The sequence below is a fragment of the Scylla paramamosain genome, chromosome 18, assembly GCF_035594125.1.
Source record: "Scylla paramamosain isolate STU-SP2022 chromosome 18, ASM3559412v1, whole genome shotgun sequence".
Taxonomy (NCBI): Eukaryota; Metazoa; Arthropoda; class Malacostraca; order Decapoda; family Portunidae; genus Scylla; species Scylla paramamosain.
Genome location: NC_087168.1, coordinates 8,268,813 through 8,285,205, shown reverse-complemented (window position 1 = coordinate 8,285,205; position 16,393 = coordinate 8,268,813). Strand labels below are relative to the sequence as shown.

The 16,393-nt window shown below is 40.5% G+C and overlaps 1 protein-coding gene across 4 annotated transcripts in view; it reads right to left on the bottom strand.

Moving 5' to 3' along the window:
- The window catches only part of LOC135109075 (uncharacterized protein DDB_G0284459-like), a 169,270-nt gene that overhangs the window by 21,784 nt on the left and 131,093 nt on the right, over nt 1-16,393 (bottom strand). For 3 of the 4 annotated variants that reach the window (XM_064020113.1, XM_064020114.1, XM_064020115.1), the window contains exon 11: nt 14,193-14,233. In XM_064020113.1, the coding sequence (XP_063876183.1) occupies nt 14,193-14,233 (41 nt within the window). Of the gene's footprint in view, nt 1-5,939; nt 6,090-14,192; nt 14,234-16,393 lie in introns of those variants that run through there. The other variant, XM_064020116.1, reaches the window with a different exon arrangement.

Genomic DNA, 16,393 nt, shown 5'->3' with positions numbered 1-16,393 from the left:
CCTCGCAATTTCTGGCATCTAGCCAAAAATATCTCCAATAACTTTGCTTCTTCTTCTTTCCCTCCTCTATTTCAACCAGATGGCACCACTGTTATCACATCTATTTCTAAAGCTGAACTCTTTGCTCAAACCTTTGCTAAAAACTCTACCTTGGACGATTCTGGGCTTGTTCCTCCCTCTCCTCCACCCTCTGACTACTTCATGCCACCTATTAAAATTCTTCGCTATGATGTTTTCCATGCCCTCGCTGGCCTAAACCCTCGGAAGGCTTATGGACCTGATGGGGTCCCTCCTATTGTTCTCCGAAACTGTGCCTCCGTGCTTGCACCTTGCCTAGTCAAACTCTTTCAGCTCTGTCTGTCAACATTTACCTTTCCTTCTTGCTGGAAGTTTGCCTACATTCAACCTGTTCCTAAAAAAGGGTGACCGTTCTAATCCCTCAAACTACTGTCCTATTGCTTTAATTTCCTGCCTATCTAAAGTTTTTGAATCTATCCTCAACAGGAAGACTCTTAAACATCTATCACTTCACAACCTTCTATCTGATCGCCAGTATGGGTTCCATCAAGGCCGCTCTACTGTTGATCTTCTGGCTTTCCTTACTGAGTCTTGGTCATCCTGTTTAAGAGATTTTGGTGAAACTTTTGCTGTTACCTTGGACATATCAAAAGCTTTTGATAGAGTCTGGCACAAAGCTTTGATTTCCAAACTACCCTCCTATGGTTTCTATCCTTCTCTCTGTAACTTCATCTCAAGTTTCCTTTCTGACCGTTCTATTGCTGCTGTGGTAGTTGGTCACTGTTCTTCTCCTAAATCTATTAACAGTGGTGTTCCACTCTCTTCTTATTATTCATTAATGATCTTCTAAACCAAACTTCTTGTCCTATCCACTCGTACGCTGATAATACCACCCTGCACTTTTCCACATCTTTTCATAGACGTCCAACCCTTCAGGAGGTAAACATATCACACAAGGGAAGCCACAGAATGCCTGACTTCTGATCTTTCTAAAATTTCTGATTGGGGCAGAGCAAACTTGGTATTGTTCAATGCCTCAAAAACTCAATTCCTCCATCTATCAACTCGACACAACCTTCCAGACAACTATCCCTTCTTCTTCAGTGACACTCAACTGTCCTCCTCTTCTACACTGAACATCCTTGGTCTGTCCTTTACTTATAATCTGAACTGGAAACTTCACATCTCATCTCTAGCTAAAACAGCTTCTATGAAGTTAGGTGTTCTGAGACGTCTCTGCCAGTTTTTCTCACCCTCCCAGCTGCTAACTCTGTACAAGGCCCTTATCCATCCATGTATGGAGTATGCTTCACATGTCTGGGGGCGTTCCACTCATACTGCTCTTCTAGACAGGGTGGAATCAAAAGCTTTTCGTCTCATCAACTCCTCTCCGCTAACTGACTGTCTTCAGCCTCTCTCTCTCATCGCCGCAATGTTGCATCTCTAGCTGTCTTCTACCACTATTTTCATGCTAACTGCTCTTCTGATCTTGCTAACTGCATGCCTCCCCTTCTTCCGCGGCCTCGCTGCACAAGACTTTCTTCTTTCTCTCACCCCTATTCTGTCCACCTCTCATATATATATATAGGCATTTTGTTATTTTTTTCCATTTATTGAACATGAAAGATATGTATGGAGTATGCTTCACATGTCTGGGGGGGTTCCACTCATACTGCTCTTCTAGACAGGGTGGAATCAAAAGCTTTTCGTCTCATCAACTCCTCTTCTCTAACTGACTGTCTTCAGCCTCTCTCTCACCGCCGCAATGTTGCATATCTAGCTGTCTTCTACCGCTATTTTCATGCTAACTGCTCTTCTGATCTTGCTAACTGCATGCCTCCCCTCCTTCCGCGGCCTCGCTGCACAAGACTTTCTTCTTTCTCTCACCCCTATTCTGTCCACCTCTCTAACGCAAGAGTTAACCAGTATTCTCAATCATTCATCCCTTTCTCTGGTAAACTCTGGAACTCCCTGCCTGCTTCTGTATTTCCACCTTCCTATGACTTGAATTCCTTCAAGAGGGAGGTTTCAAGACACTTATTCATCAATTTTTGACCACTGCTTTAACCCTTTTATGGGACTGGCATTTCAGTGGGCATATTTTTTATTGGATTTTTGTTGCCCTTGGCCAGTGTCCTTCCTACATAAAAAAAAAAAAAAAGCTAAAGATGAGATGAAGTTTCTAGTTTAGAATATAAGTAAGGAACAGAGCAAGGATGTTCAGTGTAGAACCAGGGGACAGTTGAATGTAATTGAAGAAGAGGGGATAGTAGTCTGGAAGGTTGTGTCGAGTTGATACATGGAGCAATTGAGTTTTTGAGGCATTGAATAATGCTAAGTTTGCTCTGCCCCAATCAGAAATTTTAGAGAGATCAGAAGTCAGGCATTCTCTGGTTTCCCTGGGAGAACTGTTTACTTCCTGATGGGTTGGATATCTACAAAAAAGAAGTGGGAAAGTGGAGGGTGGTATTATCAGTGTAGGAGTGGATAGGACAAGAAGTTTGGTTTAGAAGATCATTGGTGAATAATAGGAAGAGAGTAGGTGACAGGACAGAACCCTGTGGAACACCACTGTTGATAGATTAAGGAGAAGAACTGACCATCTACCACAGTAGCAAAAGAATGGTCATAAAGGAAACTTGGGATGAAGTTACAGAGAAGAGGACAGAAATTGTAGAAGGGTAGTTTGGAAATCAAAGCTTATGAAGAACAGGCACTTGTTTTAGGTCATGCTGATACAGGTTGGTCCAGCTGGATGAAACCTGTGTTAACTTGTATTATACAGGAAATGAATGGGTCAGGCTTGGTTACTTTTACATTTTTATGGATATGTATATATATAAATATCATTTATTAAAACAATATAGAAATAAATTTTAATATGTAAAATATTTTTAGTGAACTCCAAAACCCACTTAGTTATTTTTTTTCAGTGGGTTATTTTATTATTTTTTTGGGGGGGATTTCTTTGGGTGGCTTTGTTTAATACCAACCCTGGTCTTCAGCCACTCTCTGATTGCCGCATTTTTTATTTTTTTATTTATTTATTTTTTTTTAGGAAGGACACCAGCCAAGGGCAAAAAAAAGGCCCACCAAGATGCTGGTCCTAGAATAGGGTCCAAAGCGGTAGTTGAAAATTAAAGGATAAATGTCTTGAAACCTCCCTCTTGAAGGAATCATAGAAAGATGGAAATACAGAAGCAGGATGGGAGTCTGAGTTTACCAGAGAAAGGGATGAATGACTGAGAATACTGGTTAACTCTAGCATTTGAGAGGTGGACAGAATAGGGATGAGAGAAAGAAGAAAGTCTTGTGCAGTGAGGTCACAGGAGAAGAGGAGACATGCAGTTAGCAAGATCAGAAGAGCAGTTGGCATGAAAATAGCAGCAGATAGCAAGAGATGCAACATTGCGGTGATGAGAAAGAGGCTGAAGACAGTCAAAGGAGAGGAGTTGATGAAACCAGACTTTTGACTCTAACCTTTCTAGAAGTGGAATCCCCCAGATATGTGAAGCATACTCCATACATGGACAGATAAGGCCCCTGCAAAGGGTTAGAAGCTGGAGTGGTGCATAAAACTGGTGGAGACATCTCATATTACCTAACTTCATAGAAGCTGTTTTAGCTAAAGATGAGATGCGAAGTTTCCAGTTTAGATTATAAGTAAAGGACAGACTGAGGATGTTCAGTGCAGAAGAGGGGGACAGTTACGTGTCATTGAAGAGGGGATAGTTATCTAGAAAGTTATGTCAGGTTGATAGATGGAGGAAGTGAATTTTTGAGGCACTGAACAATACTAAGTTTGCTCTGCCCCAATCAGAAATTTTAGAGAGATTAGAAGTCAGGGATTCTGTGGCTTCCCTGTGTGAAATGTTTACTTCCTGAAGGGTTGGACATCTACAAAATGAAGTGGAAAAATGCAGGAGGGTATCATAAGTTTGGTTTTGAAGATCATTGATGAATATTAAAAAGAGATTGGGTGACAGGACAGAATCCTGAAGAACACCACTGTTAATAGATTTAGGAGAGGAACAGTGACCGTCTACCACAGCAGCAATAGAATGGTCAGAAAGGAAATTTGAGATGAAGTTACAGAGAGGATAGAAGCCATAGGATGGTAATTTGGAAATCAAAGCTCTGTTCCAGACCTATCAAAAGCTTTTGATATGTCTAAGGCAACAGCAAAAGTTTCACCGAAACCTCTAAAAGAGGATGACCAAGACTCAGTAAGGAAAGGCAGAAGATCAGTAGAGCAGCCTTGATGGAACCCATACTAACAATCAGATAAAAGGTTGTGAAGTGATAGATGTTTAAGAATCTTCCTGTTAAGAATTGATTAAAAAAACTTTAGATAGGCAGGAAATGAAAACAATAGGACGGTAGTTTTGAGGGATTAGAACAGTCATCCTTTTTAGGAACAGGCAAACTTCCAGTAAGAAGGAAAGGTAGATGTTGACAGACAGAGTTGAAAGAGTTTCACTAGGCAAGGTGCAAGCACAGATGTGCAGTTTCAGATAACAATATGAGGGACTCCATCAGATAGATACTTTAGATAGGCAGGAAATGAAAACAATAGGACGGTAGTTTTGAGGGATTAGAACAGTCATCCTTTTTAGGAACAGGCAAACTTCCAGCAAGAAGGAAAGGTAGATGTTGACAGACAGAGTTGAAAGAGTTTCACTAGACAAGGTGCAAGCACAGATGTGCAGTTTCAGATAACAATAGGAGGGACTCCATCAGATCCATAAGCCTTCCAAGGGTTTAGGCCAGCAAGGGTATGGAAGACATTATTGCAAAGAATTTTAATAGGTAGCATGAAGTAGTCAGAGGGTGGAGGAGAGGGAGGAACAAGCCCTGAATCATCCAAGGTAGAGTTTTAGCAAAGGTTTGAGCAAAGAGTTCAGCTTTAGACATAAATTTGATAGCAGTGGTACCATCTGGCTGAAATAAAGGAGAGAAAGAAGCAAAATTATTGGAGACGTTTTTGGCTAGTTGCCAGAAGTCATGAAGAATTTTGACACTTTTTATTAATGGAGGAGTTTTTGGCTAGTTAGAGAACAGACTTAGCATGGTTCCGGGCAGAAATATAAAGTGCATGAGATTCTGCTGATGGAAGGCTCAAGTACCTTTTGTGGGCCATCTCTCTATCACGTATAGCACACAAACAAGCTGTGTTAAAGCAAGATTTGTAAGGTTTAAGTCGAGAAAAAGAGTGAGGAATGTATGCCTCCATGTCAAACACTATCACCTTTGTTATGCGCTTGGCACACAGAGAGAGGTCTCTGACACAGAAGTAGCCATTCCAAGGAAAATCAGCAAAATACCTCCTTAGGTCTCCCCAACTAGCAGAGGCAAAATGCCAGAAGCACCTCTGCTTAAGGGGGGTGCTGAGGAGGGATTGGAGCAACAGGACAAGATACAGATATGAGATTGTAATTGGAGGAGCCCAACAGAGAAGACAGGTTCACAACATGAGCAGAAGGATTAGAGGTTAGGAAAAGGTCAAGAATGTTATATATGTTATGTCAAGAATGTGTATCTCCAAGACGGTCAGGAATACAAGTAGGGTAGGGTGTTGCACCAATTGCTCTAGTTCGTGGAGGATAGCAAAACTAAAGGCTCGTTCACCAGGATGGTCAGTGAAGTGAGAGGAAAGCTAAAGCTGGTGGCAAAAATTGAAGTCTCCAAGAATGGAGATTTCTGCGAAATGGAGCAGAGCCAGAATGTGCTCCACTTTGGAAGTTAAGTAGTCAAAGAATTTCTTATAGTCAGAGGAGTTAAGTGAGAGATATACGGCACAGATAAATTTAGTTTGAGCGATTTTATAGTCATAGCCAGATGATGGAGAACTCGGAAATTTCAAGTGTGGGCACGAGAGCAGGTTAAGTCATTGTGCATGTAAGAGGGTTGAGATACACAGGTTGGTGCATGTGTCCTTTACTGAGGCCTTGAGGTGACTGTTGGGTACAGGGATGCCTGGTGCTGATATGGCCGGCCCAACATGTCGCACATCTCTTACATCTCCCCTCCAAGATATAGTGTACATCACACACGCATGGACAGTGTAGTATCTGAACGTAGGAAAAGAAAACAGAAAGCCTTATACACATACTCCTTCTGCATAAAAGCATACATGCATGCATACACACATACACATGCCTGAAACAGAAAACTATATAAACATACTCCTTCTGCACAAAAGCATACATATAAGCATATACACATCTACTGAGTGGGTGTGTTACTGATGTAGTCTGCCATCCATGCTGGCTGCCTAACACTCCTCTGTGGGCAACTCAGTGGATCTGGTTGTGTGGTGGGGTAAAGCTGCAGTCATGAGGGAAGGGGTGTCATGGCCAGGGGCTGCATGGAGCACCTCACTGCCCGGAGATGCCTCCGAATACGTAGTGTGAGGTGCCCACTACCGTCAAGCTTGATCATATACTGGTGGTATGGCAACACTTCAGTGACCACGCCATGCATGTCCCACAATTTCGTTGCCTGGTTTTTTTAGCCATACACAGGTGCCGAGTGTGAGTGGGGTAAGGGTTCTGGGTGTTCCTTGCCTCTCAACCCAAGCATCCTGCTGCCATCCTGCCTCATGCTCCCTTGCCCTGAGTGCTTGTCGCCAGTGAATATCTACCTTGTAATGCTGCTTGTGAACTGGAACACCATCCTGCAGCTGCCTGCCCATGGCCAGTTGTGCTGGTGACTTGTTCACCTCACGCAGTGGTGTGTTCAAATACTGCTATAATGTCATTGCTGCCCTGTCAGTGTCAAGGCTGCCTCTGGCACCTGTGTTTGCGCAGAGCAGCCTCTTGACAGACTTAAATGCTGCTTCTGCAAGGCCATTTGACTGTGGGAAGTGGGCGGACGTGACTCTTCTCTCTACTCCGCACTTCCCGAAGAAGTTGCACATCTCACATCTCACTGGTTAAGTTGGTCCCACCATCTGTGGAGACTGACTCTGGTGCACCCCAGCGATGGAAATACTGATGAAGCACTGATGTCAGCTTGCTTGATGTAGCTCCACTTGGAAAGTGTGCTATCTCCAGCCACCCCGTGAACCTGTCAGCATACACCAAATACACGTGTCCGTTGAGCTGGAATAAATCTGCCACTGTATGTTGAAAGGGGTACTGGGATGGGGGAGTCAGGGTGAGGGGCTCAGCTGCTTGCGAAGGTGAGTGGGTGTTGCAGATGACACAGGTGTCTCTGTGATGTTGTAAATCACCTCCTACACCAAGCCAGTACACTGCCTGCCTCGCCCTCCTTAGCATCCTGTCTAGACCTTTGTGGCCTGCGTGAAGCTTTCCCACCACCTGTCGTCTGAGCGCTGTGGGTATCACCAAGCGGACAGATCCTTGCTCAAACATATACGTCACCGGCCCTTGCGACACAACCAGCCTGTCCCTGACTCCATAGAATTGGCGCAGGCAGGTCGGCTCCTGGACCTGATGTGGGTGCCAATCTCCTGCTGTCACTTTAGTGATGAGTAGCTGATAGTCCTGATCCTCAGCAGGTGCCATTGCAGGGCAGAGATGGCTTCGGTCTGTGCCTGGAGCAGCATATGAGCCTGCACCATGGCGACAGACAGCTTGACCTTGGAGTCTGGGTAGGTAAGCAGGGGCGACGTCCAGGCATGGTGGGAAGCGTAGGCTTGTCAATCACTGTGCCATGTAAGAGGGTTGAGAGATACACAGGTTGGCACAAGTGTGTCCTTTACTGAGGCCTTGAGGTGACTGTTGGGTACAGGGATGCCTGGTGCTGGTATGGCCAGCCCAACATGTTGTACATCTCTTACAGTGCACAAAGACAGATCCAGCTTTGGATTGAAAATGAGGAGACAAAGTAGGAGGGAACAGAAAACAGGCTTCTATCAGTTGCCTCAGACACCTGTGTTTCAGTGAAGAAAAGATGAGGTTTAGTAGAGGAGAGGTGGTGTTCCACAGATTGAAAATTAGATAAAAGATCACAAATGTTGCAGAAGTTAATTATGAAAAAGTTGATTGGGGTGTCAAGACACTTGTGGTCGACACCGGAAGAGCAGCCTGACCTGGGGACATTTGAGGTCCCCTCCCCAGATGAGAACTTTGAGGCTGGTGTAGGAGTCGCCACGATAATTTTGAATTTTGAGTGAAGGGTGTGTGTGTGTGTGTGTGTGTGTGTGTGTGTGTGTGTGTGTGTGTGTGTGTGTGTGTGTGTGTGTGTGTGTGTGTGTGTGTGTGTGTGTGTGTGTGTGTGTGTGTGTGTGTGTAATTAGGTGCTTATAGTTTTGTGTGAAGGAAGAGAGTTGCCTTTAGAAGGCAGGTTGTGACTACCCTCTTGTGTTGTGAGACACAAAGGGAAACTTTCAGTGAGGTCACAGATGGCTTTAATAACAGGTTCACAGCACCTCCCTGATCCAGTGCTTTAGACCTCACTGAGAGTAATTATCTTCTACAAGTATTTTCACACTAACTGCTCCTCTGATATTGCTAACTGCATGCCTCCTCTCCTTCCATGGCCTCACTGCACAAGACTTTCTTCTTTCTCTCATCCCTATTCTCTCCATATCCTTCCAACCCTGTCCATTATCATATTAATAATTAAGATCTATATATGTACATATACATAAAAAAAGTAAAAGTAGTTGTCTGATCTGTTCATTTCCTGTAAAGCAAAAGTTAACACAGGATTTGTCCAACTGGACCAACCTATATCAGCATGACCTAAACAAGTTTAGGACTCATTAAAAGTGTTAAAATCTTTCAAGATCTAACTCCCCTTGTAATTTCTGGCACCTTGCCAAAAACATCTCCAAAAACTTTGCTTTTTCATCTTTCCTTCCTTTATTTCAATCTGATGGCACCATTGCCATCTCATCTATTTTTAAAACTAAACTCTTCACTGAAACCTTTGCTAAAAACTCTACCATGGATGATTCTGGGCTTGTTTCTCCCTCTCCTTCACCCTCTGACTATTTAAAATCCTTCACAATTATGTTTTTAATGCCCTTGCTGACCTTAACCCTTAGAAAGTTTACGAACCAGATGGAGTCCTTCCTGTTGTTCTGTGAAACTGTGCCTCTGTGCTTGCACCTTGCTTAGTGAAACTCTTCCAACCCTGCTTTAACATCTAGCTTTCCTTTTTGCTGGAATTCTGCCTAAATTCTAATCCCTTAAACTATCATCCTATTGCTTTAATTTCCTGCCTCTCTAAAGTGTTGGATCTATCCTCAACAGGTAGATTCTTAAACATCTATCACTTCACAACCTTCTATCTGATCACAAGTATGGGTTCCATTGAGGCCACTCTGCTGGCAATCTTCTGGCTTTCCTAACTGAGCCTTGGTTATCTTTTATGGATTTTGGTGAAAATTTTGCTGTTGGTTTAGGCATATCAAAAGCTTTTCATAGAGTCAGGCACAAAGCTTTGATTTCCAAACTGCCCTCCTATGGCTTCTATCCTTCTCTCTGTAACTTCATTTCAAGTTTCCTTTCTAACCATTCTACTGCTGCTGTGGTAGACAGTCACTGTCCTTCAAAATCTATTAACAGTGGTGTTCCTCAGGGTCCTGTCCTGTCATCCACTCTCTTCCTAATATTCAATAATGATAATCTAAACCAAACCAATTATCCACTTCTATGCTGATGATAACACCCTGCACTTTTCCATGTCTTTTTGTAAATGTCCAACCCTTCAGGAAGTAAACAGGGAAGTCACTTCTGATCTCTCTAAAATTTGTGATTGTGGCAGAGCAAACTTAGTATTGTTCAATTCCTCAAAAAACTCTCAATTCCTCCATCTATCAACTCAACACATTCCAGACAATTATCCCCTCTTCTGCACTGAACATCCAAACTGGAAACTCCACATCTCATCTCTAGTTAAAACAGCTTCTATGAAGTTAAGCATTCTGAGTTGTTTCAACAAGTTTTTCTCACCCCCCCAGCTGCTAACTCTGTACAGAGGACTTATCTGTCCATGTACAGAGTATGCTTTGCATGTATGGGGGAGGGGGTTGCATTCATACCTTTCTTTTAGACAGGGTGGAATCAAAAGCTTTTCATTTAATCAACTCTCCTCTAACTGCCTGTCTTCAGCCTCTCTCCTATCTCCACTACGTTTCATCTCTTGCTATCTCCTGCTGTTATTTTCATGCCAAATGCTCTTCTGATCTTGTTAACTGCATGCCTCCCCTCCTACGGCAGCCTCGCTGTTCACCCCTATTTTGTTCACATCTCTAATGCAAGAGTTAACCAGTATTCTCAATCATTCATCCCTTTCTCTGGTAAACTCTGGAACTCACTTCCTGCTTTTGTATTTCACTACATGTGAAACATGGAGTATACCTGGAGGATGGGTTGGTGTATGACTGAAAGCCATTACCAATGGCCTTAAATTCTTACAGCTTGTGTCACTGTGGTGCAGTCTTCTGCTGACAATGAGCTGGGGCAGGGCCTAGTCCTAACTTCACTCATCAATGTCGTGGATTACCCAGAGCTGAAGCACTTGTTACTGGATCTTCTTGAAGAATACCACGATGTGATAGGGTATAAATTGTCACATTATAATTTTCTATTATAATCTTATATACTTATATATTATATATTTTCTTTCTCTCTTTTCCCCTCTTTTCTCATGTACAGTGTGGGAGCCAAGCTGAGGTCAGCCAGGTTTCCCTATAAATTTTCATCTCTTTTTCCTCCTCTCATACCTGCAGTGTGAGAACCACACTGAGTGCAGCACTGTTCTCATGGTTCAGTATGGGAAATGCATTGCTGCCATACATATCTATATTTTATCCTAGTTACTGTCATACCTATATATGTATATAGTATCATAATATGTTCTATTTAGTACTATCATGTATTATATACTTATCTAATATTAGGAAGAGTCTATATATTGGTTAGCTGGCCACCATGATAGGAAGCTGATCCTGGCACAGAGAGTGCCAAGGGATGAAGTGGACAGAGAGAACTCACGAGTGTTCTATGCAGGATGTGGTGTCTCTATACATACTCATATCTAAGGAAACAATAGAGTGTAAAAACCACAACACGTTTGACATAACACCCTGGCAGAGCTCCTGATCCCTCACAGAAGCAGAGACAGTGAGTGCAAGAGAAACCTGAGTGAGAGTCACATTAAGTGGGTAACACTGCATCTTATTGTAACAAAAACAATGACCTTAAATTTTTATGCAAAATACCACTGTAAATAAACACTGACCTCAAAGTGCTGGGTCATCAAAGGTTCCTGCTGTCTTCAGTCTTGAAAACAGTTGTCATGTACATAATTTTTATTTTGCACTAAAATTCTCTCTCTCTCTCTCTCTCTCTCTCTCTCTCTCTCTCTCTCTCTCTCTCTCTCTCTCTCTCTCTCTCTCTCTCCCCTCCCCCACATTCCGCACCCTCCTCAACTCCCATCCCTCCATACTAATAATTACATAATCATCAACAATACAATGCCAGTGAGATGGTGTTAATCTGATATTCCCTACCCTGGACTACTCAGGTCTCAGAGTTTATCAGCAGCACTGCAGGACACGAGATAACAAAGGAATGCTTATCACCTTTAAACCTATCAGACTGGTGATGCTGGCAAAAGATGGGCAAGGAGAGATGCAGCAAGAGGAAGTGGAGGAGTGGATACAAGAGAATTTTGGTGTGCCACACTATCACCACCTGACCAAGAAGAAATAATGGAGAAAGTAAAAGGTGCCAAGACACCAGTCGAGGAAGAAGACAAGGAGGAAAAGATAGCTAAAGAAATTTCTCTGGCAGCTGTACTGGATGCAATCGACATCTGACATTAACAGTTATGGGCCGCTACTTGATGAATTCTATCCAACAATGAGGATTATGCAAATGATGGTTAAAAAGAAAGGGCAGGAGTGTCTGATGCAAACCAAAATCTAAGAACTTTTCAAGCCACTGTTATCTCCAGCCACTAAATCTAAGTGCAGTGTCAGAGTTGTCTGCAGCATCCACCTCCTCCTCTGTGCCATCCACATGAGATTCCCTGGCATATAAGTGGACTTATTTTTTTTTATCTATTTTTTATTCTAACCTTTGTTGCCTTTGGCAAGCAGCCCTCTTACATTAACCCTTAAACAGTGGAATGTGTTATAACTTGAAGGTTTCCACATAAGGTGTAAAATAGAGTTATCAATATAAGAAGATATTACATGTCTACTTATTCCTGCATATTTCAGTAATAGAGATAATGAAAATAAACTTGTATTTTCTGTGTGTGAGCTGAGGCAAAATCTATGGTCAGAAAATGAAGAAAAGATTTCTGGGCATGGTGACACACCGTGCTGCAGGAAGATGTTCATACGTTGGTCTCTCTCTCTCTCTCTCTCTCTCTCTCTCTCTCTCTCTCTCTCTCTCTCTCTCTCTCTCTCTCTCTCTCTCTTCTTCCCATCATTTATCACCTTGCTATTTCATTTTTCTTCTCTCCTACCATGAACTCCCTCCCTCTCCTCACAAGTACATGAAAAATAAGAATACTAAAAAATAATAATAATAATAAAAATAAAAAATAAAGAACTGTGTAGATAATCTCTGTCTGTCTGTCTGTCTGTCTGTCTCTGTTTCTTCGCTGGTGTGCCAACCCTCACTGACCTATTCATTATCTGTTCCCCTTATCTGCCTTTCTTGTCTTTTCCCTCTTACTTCTTTCTCCAACCTTTCCCTATATTTATAGTAAGAAAGATGATATGAGAGAGAGAGAGAGAGAGAGAGAGAGAGAGAGAGAGAGAGAGAGAGAGAGAGAGAGAGAGAGAGAGAGAGAGAGAGAGAGAGAGAGAGAGAGAGAGAGAGAGAGAGAGAGAGAGAGAGAGAGAGAGAGATGAATGTTTAGAATAGTTGGTTTGAAAAACTAGAAGAACAGTATTTCAAGAAAAATGAGATGTGTTAGAAGGGCAACATGTGTGTATGAGGCTACAACAGCAAGAGCAGTATGAATAAACAGGAAGGCATGGAAGTACAAGATGGGTATATAATATCAGTTCCCAGCCAACCCAATAAGTCAGTACAGATAGGCCCATAACTACAATTGCAGAATGTACCGGAAGCACAAACAATATCAATACCTCACATGAAGTTAATGTTACACTACAGTATGAGTCAGACATACTGGATCATGATTTAAGCCTATCATCACTTAAGTCTGTGAACAGCATCACAGAATGAAGTGTTACTGCAGCACTCAATGTGGCCATAAGTACAGTTACACTGTACTTTCAGATAGTATTAACATAAATACTGGATACAGTGAAATAGCATGTCAGTTTCAATCAGACACATCAGTAGGTAAAGTGGAGAATACTAAATGTAATAAGTACCTCAGTTACTTCTATAATGGCTGATATCAGTTAGGAATATATTAATTCTTTTGAACTTGAATGTCAGTTAGTAAGAAATAAATATCACAAATCAAAAGCAGAAAATGGTAGACTATCAGACTGAAAAATCATTTGAAGGTAATGTGAAAGTTAAGCACTACACCAGGCTACCAACATTTCATATTTTAATGTACATTTTTTATTTCATGAATTATTAGAAGGAGACATAATGTATAACTAGATTTCAACAGTTTATTATAACCTTCATGAGAATCAGGCTCAATCTATATGTCCAGGACTGGAGCTACAGATTTAATGTCAGTAGTTCAACAGTCTCTCACCCTTTTAATCATGTTATTCATGTATGCTCCTCTCATCTGATGCCATCATTAGTTTATTGGCCTGACAGACAACATGCTAAAAATAACCTTTCCATGGTCATTAAAAATAAATTTCCAAGGTATATTGCAGATAAATACTGAAAGTCCAAGTTAGGTTTATCAAGAACAGGACTCTTCCCCTATTAAATAAGGGTCACAGCCATCAAAAGATTTATTTTAACAATATACCATTTCTAAATATCATCATCTAGAATTTTATCACAACCACTTTAAAACAAGAGATGAAGAAGGGGCATCCATCTGTCTCACTAGCTCAAACCACAAGACAAATGCATTCTGTTTACATTCACTTGCTCTACACATGGCTGATAGTGTTATCATTCCAGAACATTTGATGAACAAAAATAAAGCACTGTGTGATCACTGCAACCCCTCTATAAAAGCTGCACTAATCAACAACAGCAAAACCAAGAAACATTATATTTCTTTGTTCTTACCTGAATGACTGTCAGATGATTTCCCAATTTTACCAGTGTATCTGTGAAACCATGAATTGAATTAGTATTTCATTTACTACTAACTACAGATAAACATGCATATGTAAAATCTAAGAAACACACCAAAAGAAAAATCATCATTATGCACAATGGGGAACTTATATACAGAATCTTCCACCAGATGTCTCACAAGTCACTGTGCTGTTGGGCTTAAAAGAGTCCTTAATTATCTTGACTTTCCTGCATTGTGCAAAAAAATCTTTGTCAAATTACCAGCACACACAACTGATGAATTGATGTAGTCAATAAACTTTATGGCAAAAGTGCAGATGACCACAGTTATTACAGTACTTTCCCAAAAACTAATCTAGATTGTTCAACACCTTACAACACAGCAAAGTTTTTAATCTTACATATATGTCTTTTGAGGAGAAAAAGAAAAAAAAAAGAAAAAGAAAAAGAAAAAATAATAAAAAAAAAAAAAAAAAAAAAAAAATAATAATAATAATAATAATAATAATAATAATAATAATAATAATAATAATAATAATAATAATAATAATAATAATAATAATTCTGTCACTTAAGATTCAGGATAGAAGGTCATTTTGACTACAGATGAGCTTATTTCTGCTGCCAGCTCACTAAACCTAAATTGACAGCGAGGAGGGAAGATTCACAAACAGACTTTAAAAATCATATAACTTTGATGCAATATCCAATTTTAGTACGCCAGGGGCAGTGAGGATCAGGGGACAGACATAGGCAGTATAGTGAGTGAGACAGCATCTTTCATATGTAAATGATAATGAGCCATAAGTCATCTCTGGGTGAGAACTGTGCCTAACCTCAGTTACCTAGTCCACAATTCATGTACAGTGTATTACATGAACTTTATTCTACAAGACATATTGACATTCTAAAAATTAGTACATTTCTAAGATTAACATGACATGTAAGTTAAACATTTCAAAAGGCAAGTCAGAACTCGGTTTAGGCTATTTTTTTTTTTTAAATACAAGGAAACTTCAAATAGATATGGCTTGGTTTTCAAGGATATATAACAATTAAGGGTATTTTTACATGTCTAAATTTTTGCTGTGAAACTTATTGGCTGCATCAGTTTTGTGTGCACATACTTTGATGAAGTTTCTTGCACAGTGTAGCAAAGTCAAGGTAATTAGGTATGCAGTAAATTGGTACTGCGTAGTGACTAGGAATGTACTGATATCAAAATTTTGACCGATACTGATACCAATACCAATACCCCAATATCACATACCAATACCAATACTGATACCTGTGCACTGATTTTTTTTTTTAATACAACAATTCCAGCAGCTAAAGGGCATTATCAAGTGTTATGAAAAAAAAACAGATCCACTACTCGTTGTTACACTATAGAAGGGAAGAAAAAAAAGTAATTAGTGTTGGCCTGAAAAAAAAGGTGTCCATAATCATGAATTTCTTTTTATCAAGTTTGTTATTAATAAACTTAAGTCCCTTAAAGACATGGGTAAAAAAAATCAAATGAAAAAAATATTGATGAAAAGTAGTACTATTTATTTGATTATACATGGAGAACGGATGTTTCTGAGAGGCAAATACTGTAATTTCAATAGTTTTGATATCATTTTCAAAAAGCAAAATTTCCAAAACAACTCTAGAAGTGAACAATTTTCTTTAAAAAATTTACCCTTCAAAAAAATAAAAAACATCCAATGCAGTTTTGCATGTTTCTTAGTAACAGAAATTTGACATTCTTAAATTGTAATTTAAAAACATAAACCTTTCACCAATTTCAGCATTATGGTGATTCCTGTTAAGGGAATACACATTTCCCCAATACTAAACAGCCTTTCACTTTCAACTGAGGATGGTGGAACAGACAAGTATTTATTTGCTAAGGTACTCAAATATGGAAACCCACATATGTTTACTTTCTACCAATCTAAAGGATTTTCTCCACGTTGGCTGCATTCCCATGGACACATACCTTTCTGTTTCATTGCCAACAGCTGCAAAAATTGTCAGCAATGACCCCTTGCATTCTGACCACATTTGTGATGAGCATGATTGTGACGCAGTGTTTCCATCTTCACCTTTTGCTAGGAAGACAAGTTCATCATAGCATTTACCAAAATCAAGATAATTTAAATTGTCCTCTTGAAAATTGCCTTGCAGCTGCACATTTTCTATCT